Consider the following 17,316-nt stretch of genomic DNA (forward strand, 5'->3'; position numbering starts at 1 on the left):
AACTATATTCTGATAAACTTCTATGTACCTTCTCAGCTAATCTTTTGTGTAATGCTTCAAACTAAAGAAGGATAAATGAAGAAATCATCATAGAACAAACTTAAATCCATGCTCCATGAGAAAAGTATAAAATGCTTTGTCTTAAGTTCTTTGGAGAAAAAAGGATTTGGAAATACAAGATATTCTTCATTTCTATCAGTCTGAGCATCCAGAGAAAATAACCCTCTTTCTCCTTATGCCAAACGGCAATGTGCCCAGCTGAGGAATCTTCTATTATCACACTGAAAACGTCTCTGCCATGACAGTAAAAACAGCACAGGCACCTCGTTAAACACCAGTGCATTCAACCACAGTCTTACTTTCAAGGAGAAGACAGATCACAGAAAAATTATTTGGCTATTTTTAAATATTTAAACAAAAACAGAACTTCCAGCTTCCATTGTATATAAGAAGAATTGCTTGAAATACCTCCATAAACATATGCCACGGCATTAAAGGCTATTAATTTTACTGGAAATGAATCATAAGGTACCAAAATGTCTGCACATACAATCAGTGCACATTTCCCATAAAAACGGGAACAATTTGCATGCATCCTGAAAATACACTTTCCTTAAACAAAATTTTAAATGTCTCAAGTAAATGGAATGGACAGATTTTTCTTCCAAATACAATGAAGTTAAATAAAACTATGTTTCTTCAGCAATCCATCACTTTGTAGTGATTTTTCTCTAACATACATTTAAAAAAATCTTTTGTCCCTCCAAAAACAGATCTGAAATGCAGAGCTCAGCACCAAGACCCAGGCCAAGGAGTTGCTGAATAGGTTTATCTGGAGTCATGATGGAGACTGTCCCATAAACCCTGTTTGAAGCTGAAGGTCAACAGTAGCGTCACTATCAATAAACACAAATGAGGACATTGGCAAAGTCTCTTACTGACAATTTATGAAATGTCTTAATGACAGAATGAGGAGATTATCTTAAGATGATGATGCTCAACACAGATGCACTGTTTATATGCCAAGAGACCCCTTCATGCCAACTAGTTTAATGTGAAGTTTGATGATTTAGATATAAATCATATTTCAGTAAGCTAAAACTTAATACTATGTCAAACAGAGAATGAAATCCTACACTCTCGGGCAACCTGGGAGACTTCTTCCTTATCTATATTCCCTTAGCCAAAAAAAAAAAAAAAGAAAAAAAGGGGTGCTGGGAGTAAGGAGAGCATAGCTCAATTTTCTGAGTATTTAGTCCCTGGACGAGAGATGCTCCATGCCACATCTACACATTTGTCAAGTGACAGTTTTGGCTGTCTGACTCTTCTCAATGTAAGCCCCACCCATATTCCTCACCCAGACAGATTTTACATCTCTGACACAACCCAAAAGAAGAGATACGATGATTCAGACTCAGTGTACTATATGCAAATATACCATGGAAAGGATTTTTTAAATATTTATCTCTGCCAGAGAAAATATGATTTTCCATTACTCCTCTTAACATTGTCACCCTGGACTTACTGATTATTATGAAATGAGTAACTTTCTGGTTTTTAATCACTACTGGACATAGCCACTGATATTTATAAAGTCTTCATCCCTTAGTCAGCTGATTAATTTAATAAATATTTATTGAGTGCCTACCATGTGCCAGGTGCCATCTCATTTACTATGTTACTGACCTGAGGTCACCAGCAACCAGTGATAATGCAACAAGCATTTCTAAAAGAATTCAACTGCATAATGTTTGGGTTTACATTATTCTGAGATTAATAAAATGCCTGGGGTGAGCCTGCTCACCCAGCCAAATATGGGTCACAGGGGTCTAGCTGTCCCATTGAAATCCATCTTCTCCTGGCTGGATTTGGCAATGTCCATCTAGTGAGAATTGTCTGCTCTGAAATAAATATCAATGGAAACAACTCCAGGTCATGTGCCTAGCTATTACTTCCGGGTCAGAGGCAAAAATTCGAGGAATCACCCCATTAGCTGGAACTCCTACGGGGCTACTGGGCAAGGAGAACACTGGGGATATCAGCCTCATTTTTCTCTCTTTGCTCCCCAAGACTGAGCTGCTTGCCATTCCTTTGCTTCCAAGACCTCTTTCCTGCCACCCTGCAAAAGTTAAGAAATGTAGCCACTCTCCATTTCAGGGTAAAGACGGGCACCATTAGCAATTCTTTCTATCTGGAGTTCATTATCATGAGGTTTTACTCTACTTTCCAAATGACACCCCTGAGAAATTTATAACAATATCCCTTTATGACAAGTCCAATGGATATATCAGTAGAAAAAAATTGCTTGGAGATGTTTTTCTTGAAATGCACCAATCTTTCTTTTTATGACTCAAAAATGTCACAGGTTAGATCAAAGGATCTAACATAAAATAGAGAGGTTAGAAATGATACAAGATTTCTCTTCCACATTTCAAGTACAGTGTGACTGTTTAACTGGATTCTAATGGCATCCACTTCAGATATAATGCAACAAAATACCAAACACATTATCAGTTACTAAGGATTGGATTTCTTAATTGTTTTCCTTTCCCCACTCTTTCCTTTCTTTCCATCCATAGGAGCAGTCAGATGGATATAAATCAAGTGAAAATTTATTTCTAGGCAACTAATTCTGGAAAAAAACAATGGCCGAGATTTTGGAAATATGTATTATGATGTTACAAATAAAAGTTGGGACATTATCACTGGATGGAGACAATTATGTGTTGTTCTATTTGGACTAGTCTTACTTAACCACATGTTTTAAAGTTCTAACCCTTGCTGTCTGCCTAAGATCCATGGCGGTTTACACAGCCCAAAAACTATTTCAAAGTTTTCTCTAATGACAGTTCACACTTATGCCAGAAACACTGTCCAATATCATAAAGCACAAAAATACTCACTTGTTTAGCCTTCGTCTTTGAGATAGTATCAGAGATAGGTTTCTTTCTCTCCTTTACAGCAGTTTTAGAAAATAATTCCTCAAATTCATGACAATCTATGGATGGCTCTTCAATTTTTTCCCAAATAAGTGAAGTACTGGAGTCTCTAAAATTAAGCAAAAGAACAATAAAACAGCCATCAAACTGAACTACATCACAGTAAGCATAAACAGAAAGGAAGAAGGGGAGGGAGGAAGGCCAGCATGAGGGAAGGAGGGAAAAAAAAGAGAGATAAGAAGGAAAGAATATTCTTCTTCTTTAAGACCACCATTTGTTTGATCAACTTAATGGGAAAGTTAAAATACCATCCATGAACGAAATTTTTCCCCAGAAATAATTTCCAGGAACCCTCAGTCATCAGGCCACTGTATAAAAATGTAAAAACAAAACTTATCTCAGTATAGGCTAGGGAGGCAAGAAATGTCTGATATCTCAAAATCCCAACTTAACAACTTTGCAGATTATTCATGGGTTAAAAAATACATATTTACAGGATGGCATTCTCTCCCTCCTACTGCCTCCCGTCACCCCATTGTTATTTGTCTTCTCAGTGACCGCAGATTCGTGTAGTACCACCTAAAAAGGGTAAACACATTTTTTTAAAAAACAAACCAACAGCAAAACACAAGAACATCCCCTGTCTTATATCTGGAGAAAACGACTTTGAGGCACAGTTTAAAATGAATCACCCACATACATAAGTGGCGTGGTAACAACACAGAAGATGAACTGAAAAATTAAAAGTCATCAGAATATACAGATTCTTGCCCCCTGATATGGTGTAGTGAGTAGAAAAATCCATATAAGAAATGAAAACGAACCTGGCAAATACCCTGTTTCTAAATGCATGCCATATCACACAAAGGAAATTCAAGGAATCATGAAACATTAGAACAAGGAAGCCCCAGTAAGGTTTAAAGTGTGAGTTTTTCCCTGCCACCTACACATTCCACAGCCAAGTATCACAGCGTTGTCTCAATGACTAGGGAACACAGGCTATAGATGACGCATGAATGTATAAAGTACCACCAGAATACCTGGTGGAAAGTATTCTTTTATGATGATCATTCCCAGCTATGATTGTATGACTTTGTATTGCGTTGCCAATGATCGACAGAAGTGCCATGAAATTTTCAAAACTAAATTATTTCACACTTGGGGTGTGGATATGTGTATTTTTGTGAAGCATGTTTCTGAAGAAAGCCTACAAGATGGGACTGTAAAGCAGGGCTGTGCATTTTATTTATTATTTATTTATTTATTTATTTATTTTTTGAGACGGAGTCTCGCTCTTTCGCCCAGGCTGGAGTGCAGTGGTGCAATCTTGGCTCACTGCAAGCTCCGCCTCCCTGGTTCATGCCATTCTCCTGCCCCAGCCTCCCTAGTAGCTGGAACTACAGGCGCCCGCCACCACGCCTGGCTAATTTTTTGTATTTTTAGTAGAGACGAGGTTTCACCGTATTAGCCAGGATGGTCTCAATCTCCTGACCTTGTGATCCACCCGCCTTGGCTTCCCAAAGTGCTGGGATTACAGGCGTGAGCCACCGCGCCCGGCCAGGGCTGTGCATTTTAAAGTGTGCACTAAACCATGCTCCAGAGTCAGTTTACCTAAGAATTTTATTTGCAGCCGGGCACGGTGGCTCACGCCTGTAATCCCAGCACTTTGGGAAGCCAAGGTGGGCAGATCACAAGGTCAGGAGATCGAGACCATTCTGGCTAACACGGTGAAACCCTGTCTCTACTGAAAATGCAAAAAAATTAGCCGGGCATGGTGGCGGGCGCCTGTAGTCCCAGCTACTCAGGAGGCTGAGGTAGGAGAACGGCGTGAACCTGGGAGGCGGAGCTTGCAGTGAGCCAAGGCTGCGCCCCTGCACTCCAGCCTGGGCAACAGAGCCAGACTCCGTCTCAAAAAAAAAAGAATTTGATTTACATTTTTAAGCTGTTTGTCAGAAATGGAAACTTGAAGTAGTAAAAGCAAAAAGTAGATTCTTACATGGAAAATAATTTGGCTACAAATGTCTCCGCTTACCTGCCCTCATTCATTTTCCAAAGGGCATATAAGCATACTTCCATTGGGATTTAGGCATAAGTTGCAGTCTTATAACTAGATAACAGAGCATGTATTTTAAGAAAAATATATCCCTCAATCTTTAAGAGATATATCAATAACTACATAGATGGGTATACCTACATCTTATACGTTGATACATATATGTATTTATTTTACATCTTTGGTACTTCCGGAGAAAAGCCTAAAGCTTTAAATAGCAAACTGCTGCACTATATATTGATGTAAAAATCTAGACAAGTTTTAGAGTTGTGCTTAAAATTACATTCAACGGTAATTTTCCAGAGTTTGAAGGTAAACACTTCCCTAACATTGACACACACTGTGCAAAGACGAGCTCACTTTCATGTTACCTTTTACTATGTAGTTGAATCCTGGTCCAGTAAAGAGGCTTCATTGGTCGACAAGGCTCTATGGGCTGCTTCCTACTCCCTTTGTCCTGATTCATCCCTAATCCAAACAAGCCACTTGGCAATGGAGGAGGAAGAAATCCACACACCTGTGGGGTTGGTAAAGTGCTACTCCCAACTTGTGGGAGGAGTGGAGGGCCTGATGCAGGAAGCAGAGGGGGCGGTGGGATTCCTGTCCCAGGTGGAGGGAGTGGGGGAGCTGGAGCAGGTGGAATCCCCATACCTGGCAAGGGAGGAGGTGGGGGAATCCCAGCACCAGGTAGAATGGGCGGAGGAGGTATTCCCGCTCCGGGTAGAGGGGGCGGAGGGGGTATTCCCACTCCGGGTAGAGGGGGCGGAGGGGGTATTCCCGCTCCGGGTAGAGGGGGCGGAGGGGGTATCGCCGCTCCGGGTAGAGGGGGCGGAGGGGGTATCCCCGCTCCGGGTAGAGGGGGCGGAGGGGGTATTCCCGCTCCGGGTAGAGGGGGCGGAGGGGGTATTGCCGCTCCGGGTAGTGGGGGCGGAGGGGGTATTCCCGCTCCGGGTAGTGGGGGCGGAGGGGGTATTCCCGCTCCGGGTAGAGGGGGCGGAGGGGGTATTGCCGCTCCGGGTAGAGGGGGCGGAGGGGGTATTGCCGCTCCGGGTAGAGGGGGCGGAGGGGGTATGCCCGCTCCGGGAAGTGGGGGCGGAGGGGGTATTCCCGCTCCGGGAAGTGGGGGCGGAGGGGGTATTGACGCTCCGGGTAGAGGGGGCGGAGGGGGTATTGACGCCCCGGGTAGAGGGGGCGGAGGGGGTATTCCCGCTCCGGGTAGTGGGGGCGGAGGGGGTATTCCCGCTCCGGGTAGAGGGGGCGGAGGGGGTATGGCCGCTCCGGGTAGAGGGGGCGGAGGGGGTATTGCCACTCCGGGTAGAGGGGGCGGAGGGGGTATTGCTGCTCCGGGTAGAGGGGGCGGAGGGGGTATGCCCACTCCGGGAAGTGGGGGCGGAGGGGGTATTCCCGCTCCGGGAAGTGGGGGCGGAGGGGGTATGCCCACTCCGGGAAGTGGGGGCGGAGAGGGTATGCCCGCTCCGGGAAGTGGGGGTGGAGGGGGTATGCCCACTCCAGGAAGAGGAGGGGGAGGGGGTGGCAGCATTTCTATACCCGGCAGAGGAGGAGGTTGGGGAATGGTTGTACTGGGCAGAGTAGGCACTGTCATGCCAGGGAGAGGGGGAGGTGGGGGAGGCACCATGCCCAGGCCAGGCATGGAGCTGGAGGACTCTGTGCAAGGCAGAGGTGGTGGAGATGGGATGGTACAGCTGTTTTTAAAGGCGGAGGAAACAGTGTGTTCATGGCTGGTTTGAAACTCGGTAGAAAGAGAAGAATGGGGCGGCTGTGACCCAGCCTGTCCTTGACCAGCAGACCACAGAAGGGATGGAGGTGGTGGAGGCTGTGAGATGCTCTGTGTGGGCTGATGGCTGTCGAGCTGGACTGATATTCGCCTTGGAGACACAATCAAAGAAATCTCTGAACAAAACTTTGTCTGAGGTCCACTCTCAGCCCCAGGGGGGCATGGAGGACGGCCTGGCAGCGCATCCACAGGAGGCAGCGTCAGTACCCCGCCCTCTTCCGTCGGGGAAGTCTGTATCGATTTCGCCTCTAAAATCCTTTGATGCCGTACTTCCTTTTCTTCTAACCTGAGAGCATCGAGACACACATCGCCTGAGGCTGTTACTCCATTCTCAAGCCCTTGACGACCACTGGCCACCTCTGTGTCCAGGGCAGGATACTGCCTCTCTAGTTCAGCTATTTTGGTTCTCAGATCCTCAATAGTCTGTTCCAGCTGCTGAATTACAGTGGCCTGTCCCTCAGACTTCATGTCAACAACTTCCTGAAGGGCGACAAGGACAGACATAGTTAGTTATGAAATAAGGAAAAATTCAAATAGCAAAAAATTAAGCAAAATTATATCTGTTTGTTGTCATACTTCCAGAAGGACTCCTTGAGAGAAAGATGGTATTAATATTTCTCTGTGTCTCCTGGCTTGCACCCTGAGATTTCAAAGTGGTTAACACACGTGACTTACCACAGAATCCTAAGTCCACATCTGTCTCATTCTCAAATGATACCATTGAGGACAAATAGACCACTGAGAACGGGGAAGAAAGTTCTGAGGGATAAACCAGTTTATTTATAAGATAGCCTTCTTTCCAGCCTAGGAACATTTGTTTTTAGGATGTTCCCTAAAAACATTTTAAAGGTAATCCTGAATTTTAAAGGTAATCACTGCTTTTTAAAAGTGATCACTGAATGAATGTTTAATAATAATATATAAAATATTTTTGATATCCATATGGGCAAGACAAATGCATTATGAGCATGTGCCATACCACTTATATTACGTTTACTAGAACTTTAATATTTTACCTAGGGTATTTCAGGAAGTGATAACTGACGGTTCTCCACAATTTATAAAGACGGCTGATGGCCAGACATGGTGGTTCACGCCTGTAATCCCAGCACTTTGTGAGGCTGAGGTGGGAGGATCACTTGAGATCAGGAGTTCGAGACCAGCCTGAGCAACATAGCAAGACTGCATCTCTACTAAAAATTAAAAAAATTAGCTGAGCACGGTGGCACATGCCTGTAGTCCCAGCTACTTGGGAGGCTGAGGCGGAAGGACAGCTTGAGCCCTGGAGTTCGAGGTTGCAGCAATCTATGATCACACGCCACTGCACTGCACTCCCGCCTGGGAAACAGAGTGAGACACTGTCTCAAAAAAAAAAAAAAAGATGGCAGATAACAACTGGCCAACATATGGGGCACTCTGACATCTAAGTGGTATCTTCCTTTCCTAAAACTCACAATCAACCAGGAGCCCTTCAAGAAAAAAAAAAATGTTTTGAGTAGAAAGAAGGGCATTGCCTTCTTAAGGGTAAATTTAATATGAATAACAGATGAAAAGAGAGGAAGAAGGAATTGATAGAGAGAAAGGAAGACAAACAAACATAGGAAGACAAGCCCCAGTCTTGTGGAAACTGCAGTGTCAATCATACTTTAATTACTGCTCATACAGATGTGGATTTGCTCACTCAAGGCTGGAATAAAAGGGAAAGAGAGGATGAGAGACTTCTTGTGTTGAGAACTATTTCTTCAGTGTTCCAGGGTTTCCTGCAACACTCCAGAGTGTTCCAGAGAGTTCCAGATGATCCCCATAGGCCACGGTAAAGAGCCATAGGTCCACATGCACACTCTTCTTACCCACCTGGGAGGCTGACACTTATACTCCAGACTTGATTTTTACATATTGTGGAAGAATAATTAACAGGTAATATAAAGATAATATTAAGTATGAAACTAAACTCTTACCCTGCTTGCTAAGGTTAAACTCTGGATCCAAGAAATATCTCCATAAAGTGAAAAGCAAACATCTTCTTTATTAAATCTAAACAGACATCCAACCCATTTGCAGTGGATAAAATGCAGATAGACAAGACAGAAAGGGTATTTACTACAAATGAGGCATTTTTGGGTGCTACGATAGCTGTGATAAAAAATCTTTAGAGCAACTTTTTCCCCCCCATCTCTATGAAGGAAACGTAAACTTTTTTTTTTTTCTTTTTTTTTTTTTTTTTTTGCGACAGAGTTTTGCTCTTGTCGCCCAGGCTGGAGTGCAATAGCGTGATCTGAGCTCACTGCAACCTCTGCCTCGCAGGTTCATGCAATTCTCCTGCCTCAGCCTCCTGAGTAGCTGGGACTACAGGCATGTGCCACCACGCCCGGCTAATTTTTGTATTTTTAGTAAAGACAGGGTTTCAGCACATTGGCCAGGCTGGTCTCAAACTCCTGACCTCAGGTGATCCACCCACCTCGGCCTCCCAAAGTGCTGGGATTACAGGCGTGAGCCACCGCGCACGGCCTGGAAATGTAAACTTAATAGTCCTTCCTTTTTTCCACAACAGAGTCTTGCTACATTGCCCAGGCTGGCCTTGAACTCCTGGGCTTAAGCCACCCTCCCAGCTCAGCAACCCAAGTCGCTAGGACTATAGGCACACACCACTGCACCCTGCTAAATTTAGTAATCTTAATCCTAACCTCTGTTACTTCTTCCTTGGAAACTATATCTTTTGCTACAACATTTAACTTGCTGAAGGTCAATCATGATGTTTGCTGACAGCTGAAGACAACCAGTAATTTAGAGACACAGCCCCTACAAAGGGTTGATTTCCTTAATTTTCTATTGTTAAAAAAAAGAAGTAGCCCTTACTATGAAAGGAAACTGAAAAATAATTGACTTTTCAACTAATAAAGGAATGTAACACACTTTAATAGGCAAGATTTTTGAGAATTTATATGTTATTCAGGCATATATACACGCACATACACACCCCTTAAAAGCTCATTATTTTACATCTACACAAAAGACTGAAGTATTTGTAATGCACAGTTTGGGAAAAACTATATTGCCTTGTAGTTTTTAAGTAGCCCATAGTGAAAAAAAAATAACCTTTTTTTATGATTTAATTCCATTTTAAGTTCTGGGATACATGTGCAGGACATGCAGGTTTGTTCCATAGGTCAACGTGGGCCATGGTGGTTTGCTGCACCCATCAACCCATCACCTAGGTATTATGCCCAGCATGCATTAGCTGCTTATCCTGATGCTGTCCCTCCCTTTACTCCTCCTAACAGGCCCCAGTGTGCCTTGTTCCCCACTTGTGTCTATGTGTTCTCACTGTTCAGCTCCCACTTATAAGTGAGAACATGCGGTGTTTGATTTTCTGTTCTTGTGTTAGTTTGCTGAGGATAATGGCTTCCAGCTCCATCCATGTCCCTGCAAAGGACATGATCTCATTCCTTTTTGTGTCTGCATAGCATTCCATGGTGTATATATCCACATTTTCCTTATCCAGTCTATCATTGATGGGCAATCGGGTTGACTCCATGTCTTTGCTATTATGACTAGTGCTGCAATGAACATATGTGTGAATGTATCTTTATAATAGAATGATCTATATACTCCTTTGGGTACATATCCAGTAATGGGGTTGCTGGGTCAAATGCTATTTCTGGTTCTAGGTCTAGGAATCGCCACACTGTCTTTCACAATGGAACATAACTATTGTTAACGTCCTGTATGGCCACTATACATAATTCTACTCTCCAATTGTATGATGATAGTAAGTACAAGTTCTCCACCATCGCCTTCTCTGACTTCAAGAAACCCTCCAACTTCTGCATGATTAACAAGTTCACTTTATGCTGCATTTGTATCATGTGGTTTAAAACATCCAAAAATCACTGATAAACTGATCCTGCCAAACTAAAACATGGTGGATAATAACAGATGGTCTGTGTTAAAAGGAGAGGGGTTTGGGATTGGATCTAATTTTATAAATGATCGATTTATTAGTGTGTATTGTTCTGTTACGTATTTATTTTTTAAACAAAGTCATAATTGAGGGTACTTAGGTAATAAAAAGTTGAGAAAATAAAGAATTGATACACCCCATAAGCTTCAAATGTTTTCAAATGTAAGATGCAATAAGAACCAGAGCTAAGAAATGGGAGAGGAAGTAGTGATAAGAGGACAAAATTCCAAATCTGAATCTTTAATAAACACAGCAATGCTAGCCTTGTGGTGCCAGGAAGGCGGAAGAGTCAAAAAATTCATAAAGATGATAACAGACTGCAAAGATGAAAGACTAAAATTTTTATCAACAAAACTTTTTTGTACAAATCATTTTTATAGAAGAGAACATGAACAAAGAGTTGAGGGCAACAAACTGTCTGCTTCTTACATTATTCCCACTGTACAGAGAACAAAAAACCAACTTGCTAGAATCTTCACTCTCCCTATGACCTATCCTTACCTGCACCCTAAAATCCCGGCCGGCCCTGTATTAATGTTACAATCCCCCTTTTCTATTCCACAAAAGCAGAGCAATTAAGTGCATCTCAAACCTTAACTGACTAGCCTGTAAAATAAGGCCACCAATTCACTACTACAGAGTAGCCAAATGTATGTAGGATTTGGGGCTCTGAATTTAGCTAAGAGTCTTCAAAGAATCTTATCTGGCCTTCCTTATCCAGGGCTATCAGTCAAGGGCCAGCTGGCTCTCAGAGAGTACCAATTCAGAAAGTCAGCTGAGATATTTCCTGTAGAGCACTCTAGAGAAAGCTCCATTGCTTGTCAGAAGTAAGAGCTGATTTCTAATATAGGTTGTTTTCTTCCAGGGATTTATAAAGAAATTTACATGGCAGATATCAGTAATTATCAGGAAAAAAGGCCATACATTTTCTTGCCATTTAAGCAAACACCCTACTCTCAGGACCCACACAAAGTGGAATGAAGCTCTGCGGGGCCCACCCTCCCACACAGCCTGGATTTAATCTCAAAGAGACTGCCAGGCGCTCTGTTGTCTGTGGAAAGCCCTCCAGTTAGGAGCCTATTCCTCTGTGTCCAGTGCCTGGAACTTAATCTTGTCTCTTCAGGGTGCAGCTAGATAGAGCCTATCAGATTCTCAGAGGACCTGACAATGAAGAGATGCACTTTTCATTATCTTTAGCCTTCTACAGTTTTCAGAAAGACTCTCACTCAGCATTTCCAGTAATTGTGCAACAGTTTACCGAAGGCTAATGGCTTTTCCTATCAAAAAATTTAAATAAATTTTGTTGTAAAAAATGAAAAAAAAAAAGTAACCTTGGCAATTTTGTACAGAACCTATATAATGGATGCATCCTTATAAATGAAGGAAGGTTAAATCTATTTTTAGTTAGTCAATACAATAATTAATGTGCTTTATAGATTACGAATTTTGAGATTATTTGTACTTTAAAATACTGTTTCAAAACCCTAAATCATAAGTGGTAGAGTCTGCCATCTATGTTGGCTCAATAATTATATACAGTAAGTCAGCCAAAATTCCTCCATTCCTGTATAATCTTATATGTGGGCGGTGATGGTTAGCTCTTATAAATTGTTTGAACACTTGCGTATCACAAAATACAAGTTTCCATTAAAAAATAAAATGTTCACCAAAAATATTTTTCCAAACAGAAGATTATCTGATTCCCAGAAAAAGAAAACATTACTGTAACATTAAGGTTACAACTGTCAAAAAAGAAGCCAAGATACACTCAAGTAAAGCTTTTGCTGAAAAGTTAATTTGCTCATCTTTGAAACTTTATTATGTTTATTATGTAAGCAGGATACTTTTAAAGCCTAGAATTTAAAAGCTGCTTATTGGTAAGTTAACACTGTAATAATTTATTTTATAAATTTTAACATGAGATATATAATTAATTTTCTACCATATTTAGATTTTTCAAATTCTGCTAAATTCTAAAGCAACATTACTGGCAAGTTAGGATACCTCTAGACATCTGTAAAATAGGAATTCTGTTCTTCACAGAAGCATATAAATTCTCTACTTGTCATATTCTTTTTCGTTTGTTTTTTGAGACGGAGTCTCACTCTGTCACCCAGGCTGGAGTCCAATGGCGCAGTCTCAGCTCATTGCAACCTCTGCCTCCTGGGTTCAAGCAATTCTCCCTCATCAGCCTCCCGAGTAGCTGGGACGACAGGCACAAGCCACCATGCCGGGCTAATTTTGGTATTTTTAGTAGAGAAGGGGTTTCACTATGTTGGCCAGGCTGGTCTCAAACTCCTGACATCGTGATCCGCCCGCCTCGGCCTCCCAAAGTGCTGGGATTACAGGTGTGAGCCACCGCTCCAGGCTGTCATGTTCTAAATTCAGAAACGTCCTAGTTTTGGAACAAACCAATGGCATTCCAGTTCATAATATGTTAACATCTGCTACACATGATCCCATAGGGAAAGAGATCGAGGTGTTATACAGATACAATTTTGCACAAAACTAAAATACAAGCAATTTAAAGTTTGAAAGGGAAATTTCAAGAAAGAATATTAGAACAGATGGTAAATGGTAAATAACTTGCCTAGGGCTTTTTAAAATAGAACATATTATGGGAAAAAGCCTCACACAGGGAGCTGAGATGGCATCTCTAGAAACCTTAGTATAAAATACATGATGAATTATGGAAATTATAATATTTCTGAACTGGAATGGACATGGCAAATCTCTTTCTATTCCTTCACTGATGAACGAGAAATGTGATATGGAAGGGAGAGGCATATGTTAGAAATCATAATCGGCTGTATTACTTTTAACAGCTCTTTAGCATAGGAGCTGATACGATGGGAAGGTTAAAGTAATGATCTTTAGTGAACAAACACAGTGGAAGCAATAAACATTTGGGGAAGCGAGCCAGAGAAAAAGGGAGATAAACAGCAAAAAGACCAAGCCTTTTTGGTTCCTGCTCACATACTGAGAATTTTCTTTCTACTTATTTGAGCTAGAGTTGCAGGAGGTACTGGACCATAATTTAAAGCAATCTATCCCTTAATTGCCTCAAGTAATACAAGGAAGGAAAGCACTATTTTATTACAGCTTCACTTTCCTTGAACGATCTATGGATGGAAAGTGCAGCTCAGTTTTTCACCTCCTAATCGCCTCCCTTGCATTAACACCCAATATTCTCAAATATCTTTTTTGTTGTTGTTTGTTTTTTTAAGAAAAATCTTCCTGGCCAGGCGCAGTGGCTCACACCTATAATCCTAGCACTTTGGGGGGTTGAGGTGGGCGGATCACCTGAGGTCAGGAGTTTGAGACCAGCCTGGCCAACATGGTGAAACCCTGTCTCTACTAATAATACAAAAATTAGCCAGGCATGGTGGTGCATACCTGTAATCCCAGTTACTCTGGAGGCTGAGGCAGAATTGCTTCTACCTGGGAGGTAGAGGTTGCAGTGAGCCGAGATCGTGCCACTGCACTCCAGCCTGGGAAACAGAGTGAGATTCTGTCTCCAAAAAAAAAAGAAAAGAAAAAGAAAAATCTTCCTAAAGAATAAAGCCTGGAGAAAATCAAATGGAGGGGATTTGGACTATTACCCGGAGTGGCAGAGCTGCCTTTTGACCCTGCCACTCTAATGGAATTACTCTCGGCACCGCTCGTGGTTTCCTTATTGCCAAATACTATAGATTTAACCCTGTCCTTTATGAAGAATCTGAGACTATTAATCATTCCGTCCCCCTTAGAACTCTTTTCTTCTGGCTTCTATAATTTTACACTGCTCCTCATTTCCTTGTCTGTTTCTTCCCTTGGATTTTTGGGGGGGCGGAGTAAAGACTTTGTACTTAGCCTACTATCCCCTGTCTACATACTGAGAGAGTTCATCAATTTTTACATCTTCAGCCTCTCATCTTGATAGTGATTATTGCAAGTTTTTCTCTCTCATCAATACTTCACTTCCATATTGTGACTGCTTAGCTAATACTGCTATTTGATTACGCTACCCTGTTCCTTAAAGTGCATCTGAGGGTACAGGAAAAAACCTAACCACAATGCTTTCCCTATTCTCTCACTTAACAATGAAAACAGAGGACTTCTGTGACCTCTATCATCAAAATGTGCAAAGATTTCATCCCTCCAGCAAGCAATCAATTCTATTATAGACACCAGATGAGTGTCCTCTAATTCAAATCAATTCTAACACTATCTACCTGGAGGTAGCATCAGATCCCACAGGTTGAGGGCTCAGTCCTCAAAACTGCCCCCACTTCATATGCAAGCCACAGGTCCAGGCCTCTGGAACTTCTGACCAACTGGCTATAAATCCAGGATCCCTCCACCCGCTCCACAGGTTCAATGTGTTAGACCAGCCCACAGAACTCAGGGAAACACATACTTTTGCTGAGTTACTAGAAGGGATGTTACAAAGGATGCAGATGAAGAGATGGACGGGGAGAGGCTTGGGAAAAGGGGAGCATCACCTTCCAGGAAAACCATGTGTTCATCAGCTATCTGGAAGCTCTCCAAACCCCATCCATTTTGGGGGTTTTAATGGAGGTTTCATGATGAAGGTGCAATTGAATACATCACTGCGCATTGGTGACCAACTTAACCTTCAGCCCCTCCCAGTTCCCAAGGCTGGGGGGTGGGGCAGAAAGTCCCAACCCTCTTACTAGGCCTTGGTCTTTCTATGGACCAGCCCTATCCTGAAGTTACCAGACAACAAACAGTAGCATATAAAAAGACACTTAACCACTTTGAAGATTCCAAGGATTTTAGAGTTGTATGCCAGGAGATGGCAATTAAGACCAAATGTATGTTTCATAATATCAAGCACCTTATCCTCCAACAAAATATTCCTTTGCCTGTCCTGTAGTTTACCTAGGCTTGGGAACATCTTTCGATCATTTCTCTAATTCATTGTCTCTTAAACTCAGTGTGCACCAGAATCACCTAGAGGGCTTGTTAAAACACAGATTATTTGGGAGGTTGAGGCTGGTGGTTCGCCTGAGGTCAAGAGTTTGAGACCAGCCTGGCCAACATAGCAAAATATCGTCTCTACTAAAAATACAAAAAATTAGCTGGGCATGGTGGCAGGCGCCTGTAATCCCAGCTACTAGGGAGGCTGAGGAAAGAGAATTGCTTGAACCTGGGAGGCGGAAGTTGCAGTGAGCCGAGATCATGCCATTGTACTCCAGCCTGGGCAACAAGAGCAAAACTCTGTATCAAAACAAAAACAAAAACAAACAAACCAAAAAACACACACAGATTGCTGGGCCCCACCTCCACAGTTTCCAGTTCAGTAGGTCTGGGTAGGGCCTGAGAATCTGCATATCTAACCAGTTCCCAGTTGATACTGATAGTCTGCAAACCACACAGCCTAATTTATACCCTAGACATGGTTACCAAATCCATCATTTCAATTCTTGGTTGCTACTTTTCCTGTATCACATCAGCACCTTAGTCGAGAAGTAATGGAATTACTTTGAGAGTTTAATAGCTGGTCCTAACTGGCTCCACTCTCCCTCTTCCTATCATTTCTACATTCCCTTGCCAGGTAATTGTTCCTTAAACTTCCTTGCTCATTCCTCAAAAACTCATGGCTCCTGACTACTGAGCATAAAACGTTTTAAATCCTCAATTAGGCTCATAAGACCTTGAATGGCCCATAAAATGTGGAGACCCCATCACTCACTCTGCCTACTGCAAAAGGGTATTGTGAGAATGTTGGGTTTTTGTTTTGTCTTGTTTTGTTTTTTTCAAGACAGGGTCTCATTCTGTTGTACCAGCTGGAGCGCAGTGGCACAATCGTAGTTCACTGCAGCCTTGACCTCCTGGGCTCAGGTGATCCTCTTGTCTCAGCGTCCCAAGTAGCTCATGTCACCATGGCCAGCTATTTTTATCATTATTATTGGTAGAGACAGGGTCTCCCTATGTTGCCAGTGCTAGTCTCAAACTCCTAGGCTCAAGTGATCCTCCCACCTCAGCCTCCCAAAGTGCTAGAATTTCAGGTGTGAGCTACCACACCCAGCCTTATTATGAGAATTTAAAAAGATACAGTCAATTCTTGTTATTCACAGTAGTTTTGTCCTGTAAAGGCTTTGTGAACATCAAATTAGTGAATACTGAAATATTGCTTCTAGAAAAAAATACAGGTTTAGATTCCTGCAAGCCCCTGGTCACATTTTTGTCAACCAATCAATGTATTACCTTTTTTAAATGTGTGTTCCTGCTGAAAGACACCTTATTTAATATATATTGCTGATTTACTATGGCCAACAGCAGCATCACTCAAGCCTGAACAAAGCTTATCTGACATGTGTTTTCACCACAAGGCACATCACAGCCTTCTTGCACGTAGGGACATTAGACAACACGGCAGCTCTACGCTTGGAGGCAATTTCGAACAGTAAAACCAACAAGAAAAAGCACAAAAACGTGAAAACACAGCCACAAAAATACTCTTATTTACAGAATGAGAGCTGAAAGAAGAAAGCAGAGCTTCACCTCATTCAACATCAGCTGGGAAAGTGCATGTTCAAGCAACTCAAATTTCTCGCCACTT

General features: G+C 42.3%; 1 protein-coding gene across 2 annotated transcripts in view; it reads right to left on the reverse strand.

Moving 5' to 3' along the window:
• Positions 1–17,316, reverse strand: part of FMN2 (formin 2) — a 399,576-nt gene that overhangs the window by 278,506 nt on the left and 103,754 nt on the right. Inside the window, exons 5-6 of one of the 2 annotated variants that reach the window (XM_054560978.2) lie at positions 5,364–7,267; positions 2,904–3,048 (exon numbers count right to left, since the gene is read on the reverse strand). The exons of the other annotated variant lie outside the window; for it this stretch is intronic. Coding sequence (XP_054416953.1) covers positions 2,904–3,048; positions 5,364–7,267 — 2,049 coding nt within the window. The remainder of the gene's footprint in view (positions 1–2,903; positions 3,049–5,363; positions 7,268–17,316) is intronic. 2 annotated transcript variants of the gene reach the window in all.

This window comes from Pongo abelii, chromosome 1 (assembly GCF_028885655.2).
Source record: "Pongo abelii isolate AG06213 chromosome 1, NHGRI_mPonAbe1-v2.0_pri, whole genome shotgun sequence".
NCBI lineage: Eukaryota > Metazoa > Chordata > Mammalia > Primates > Hominidae > Pongo > Pongo abelii.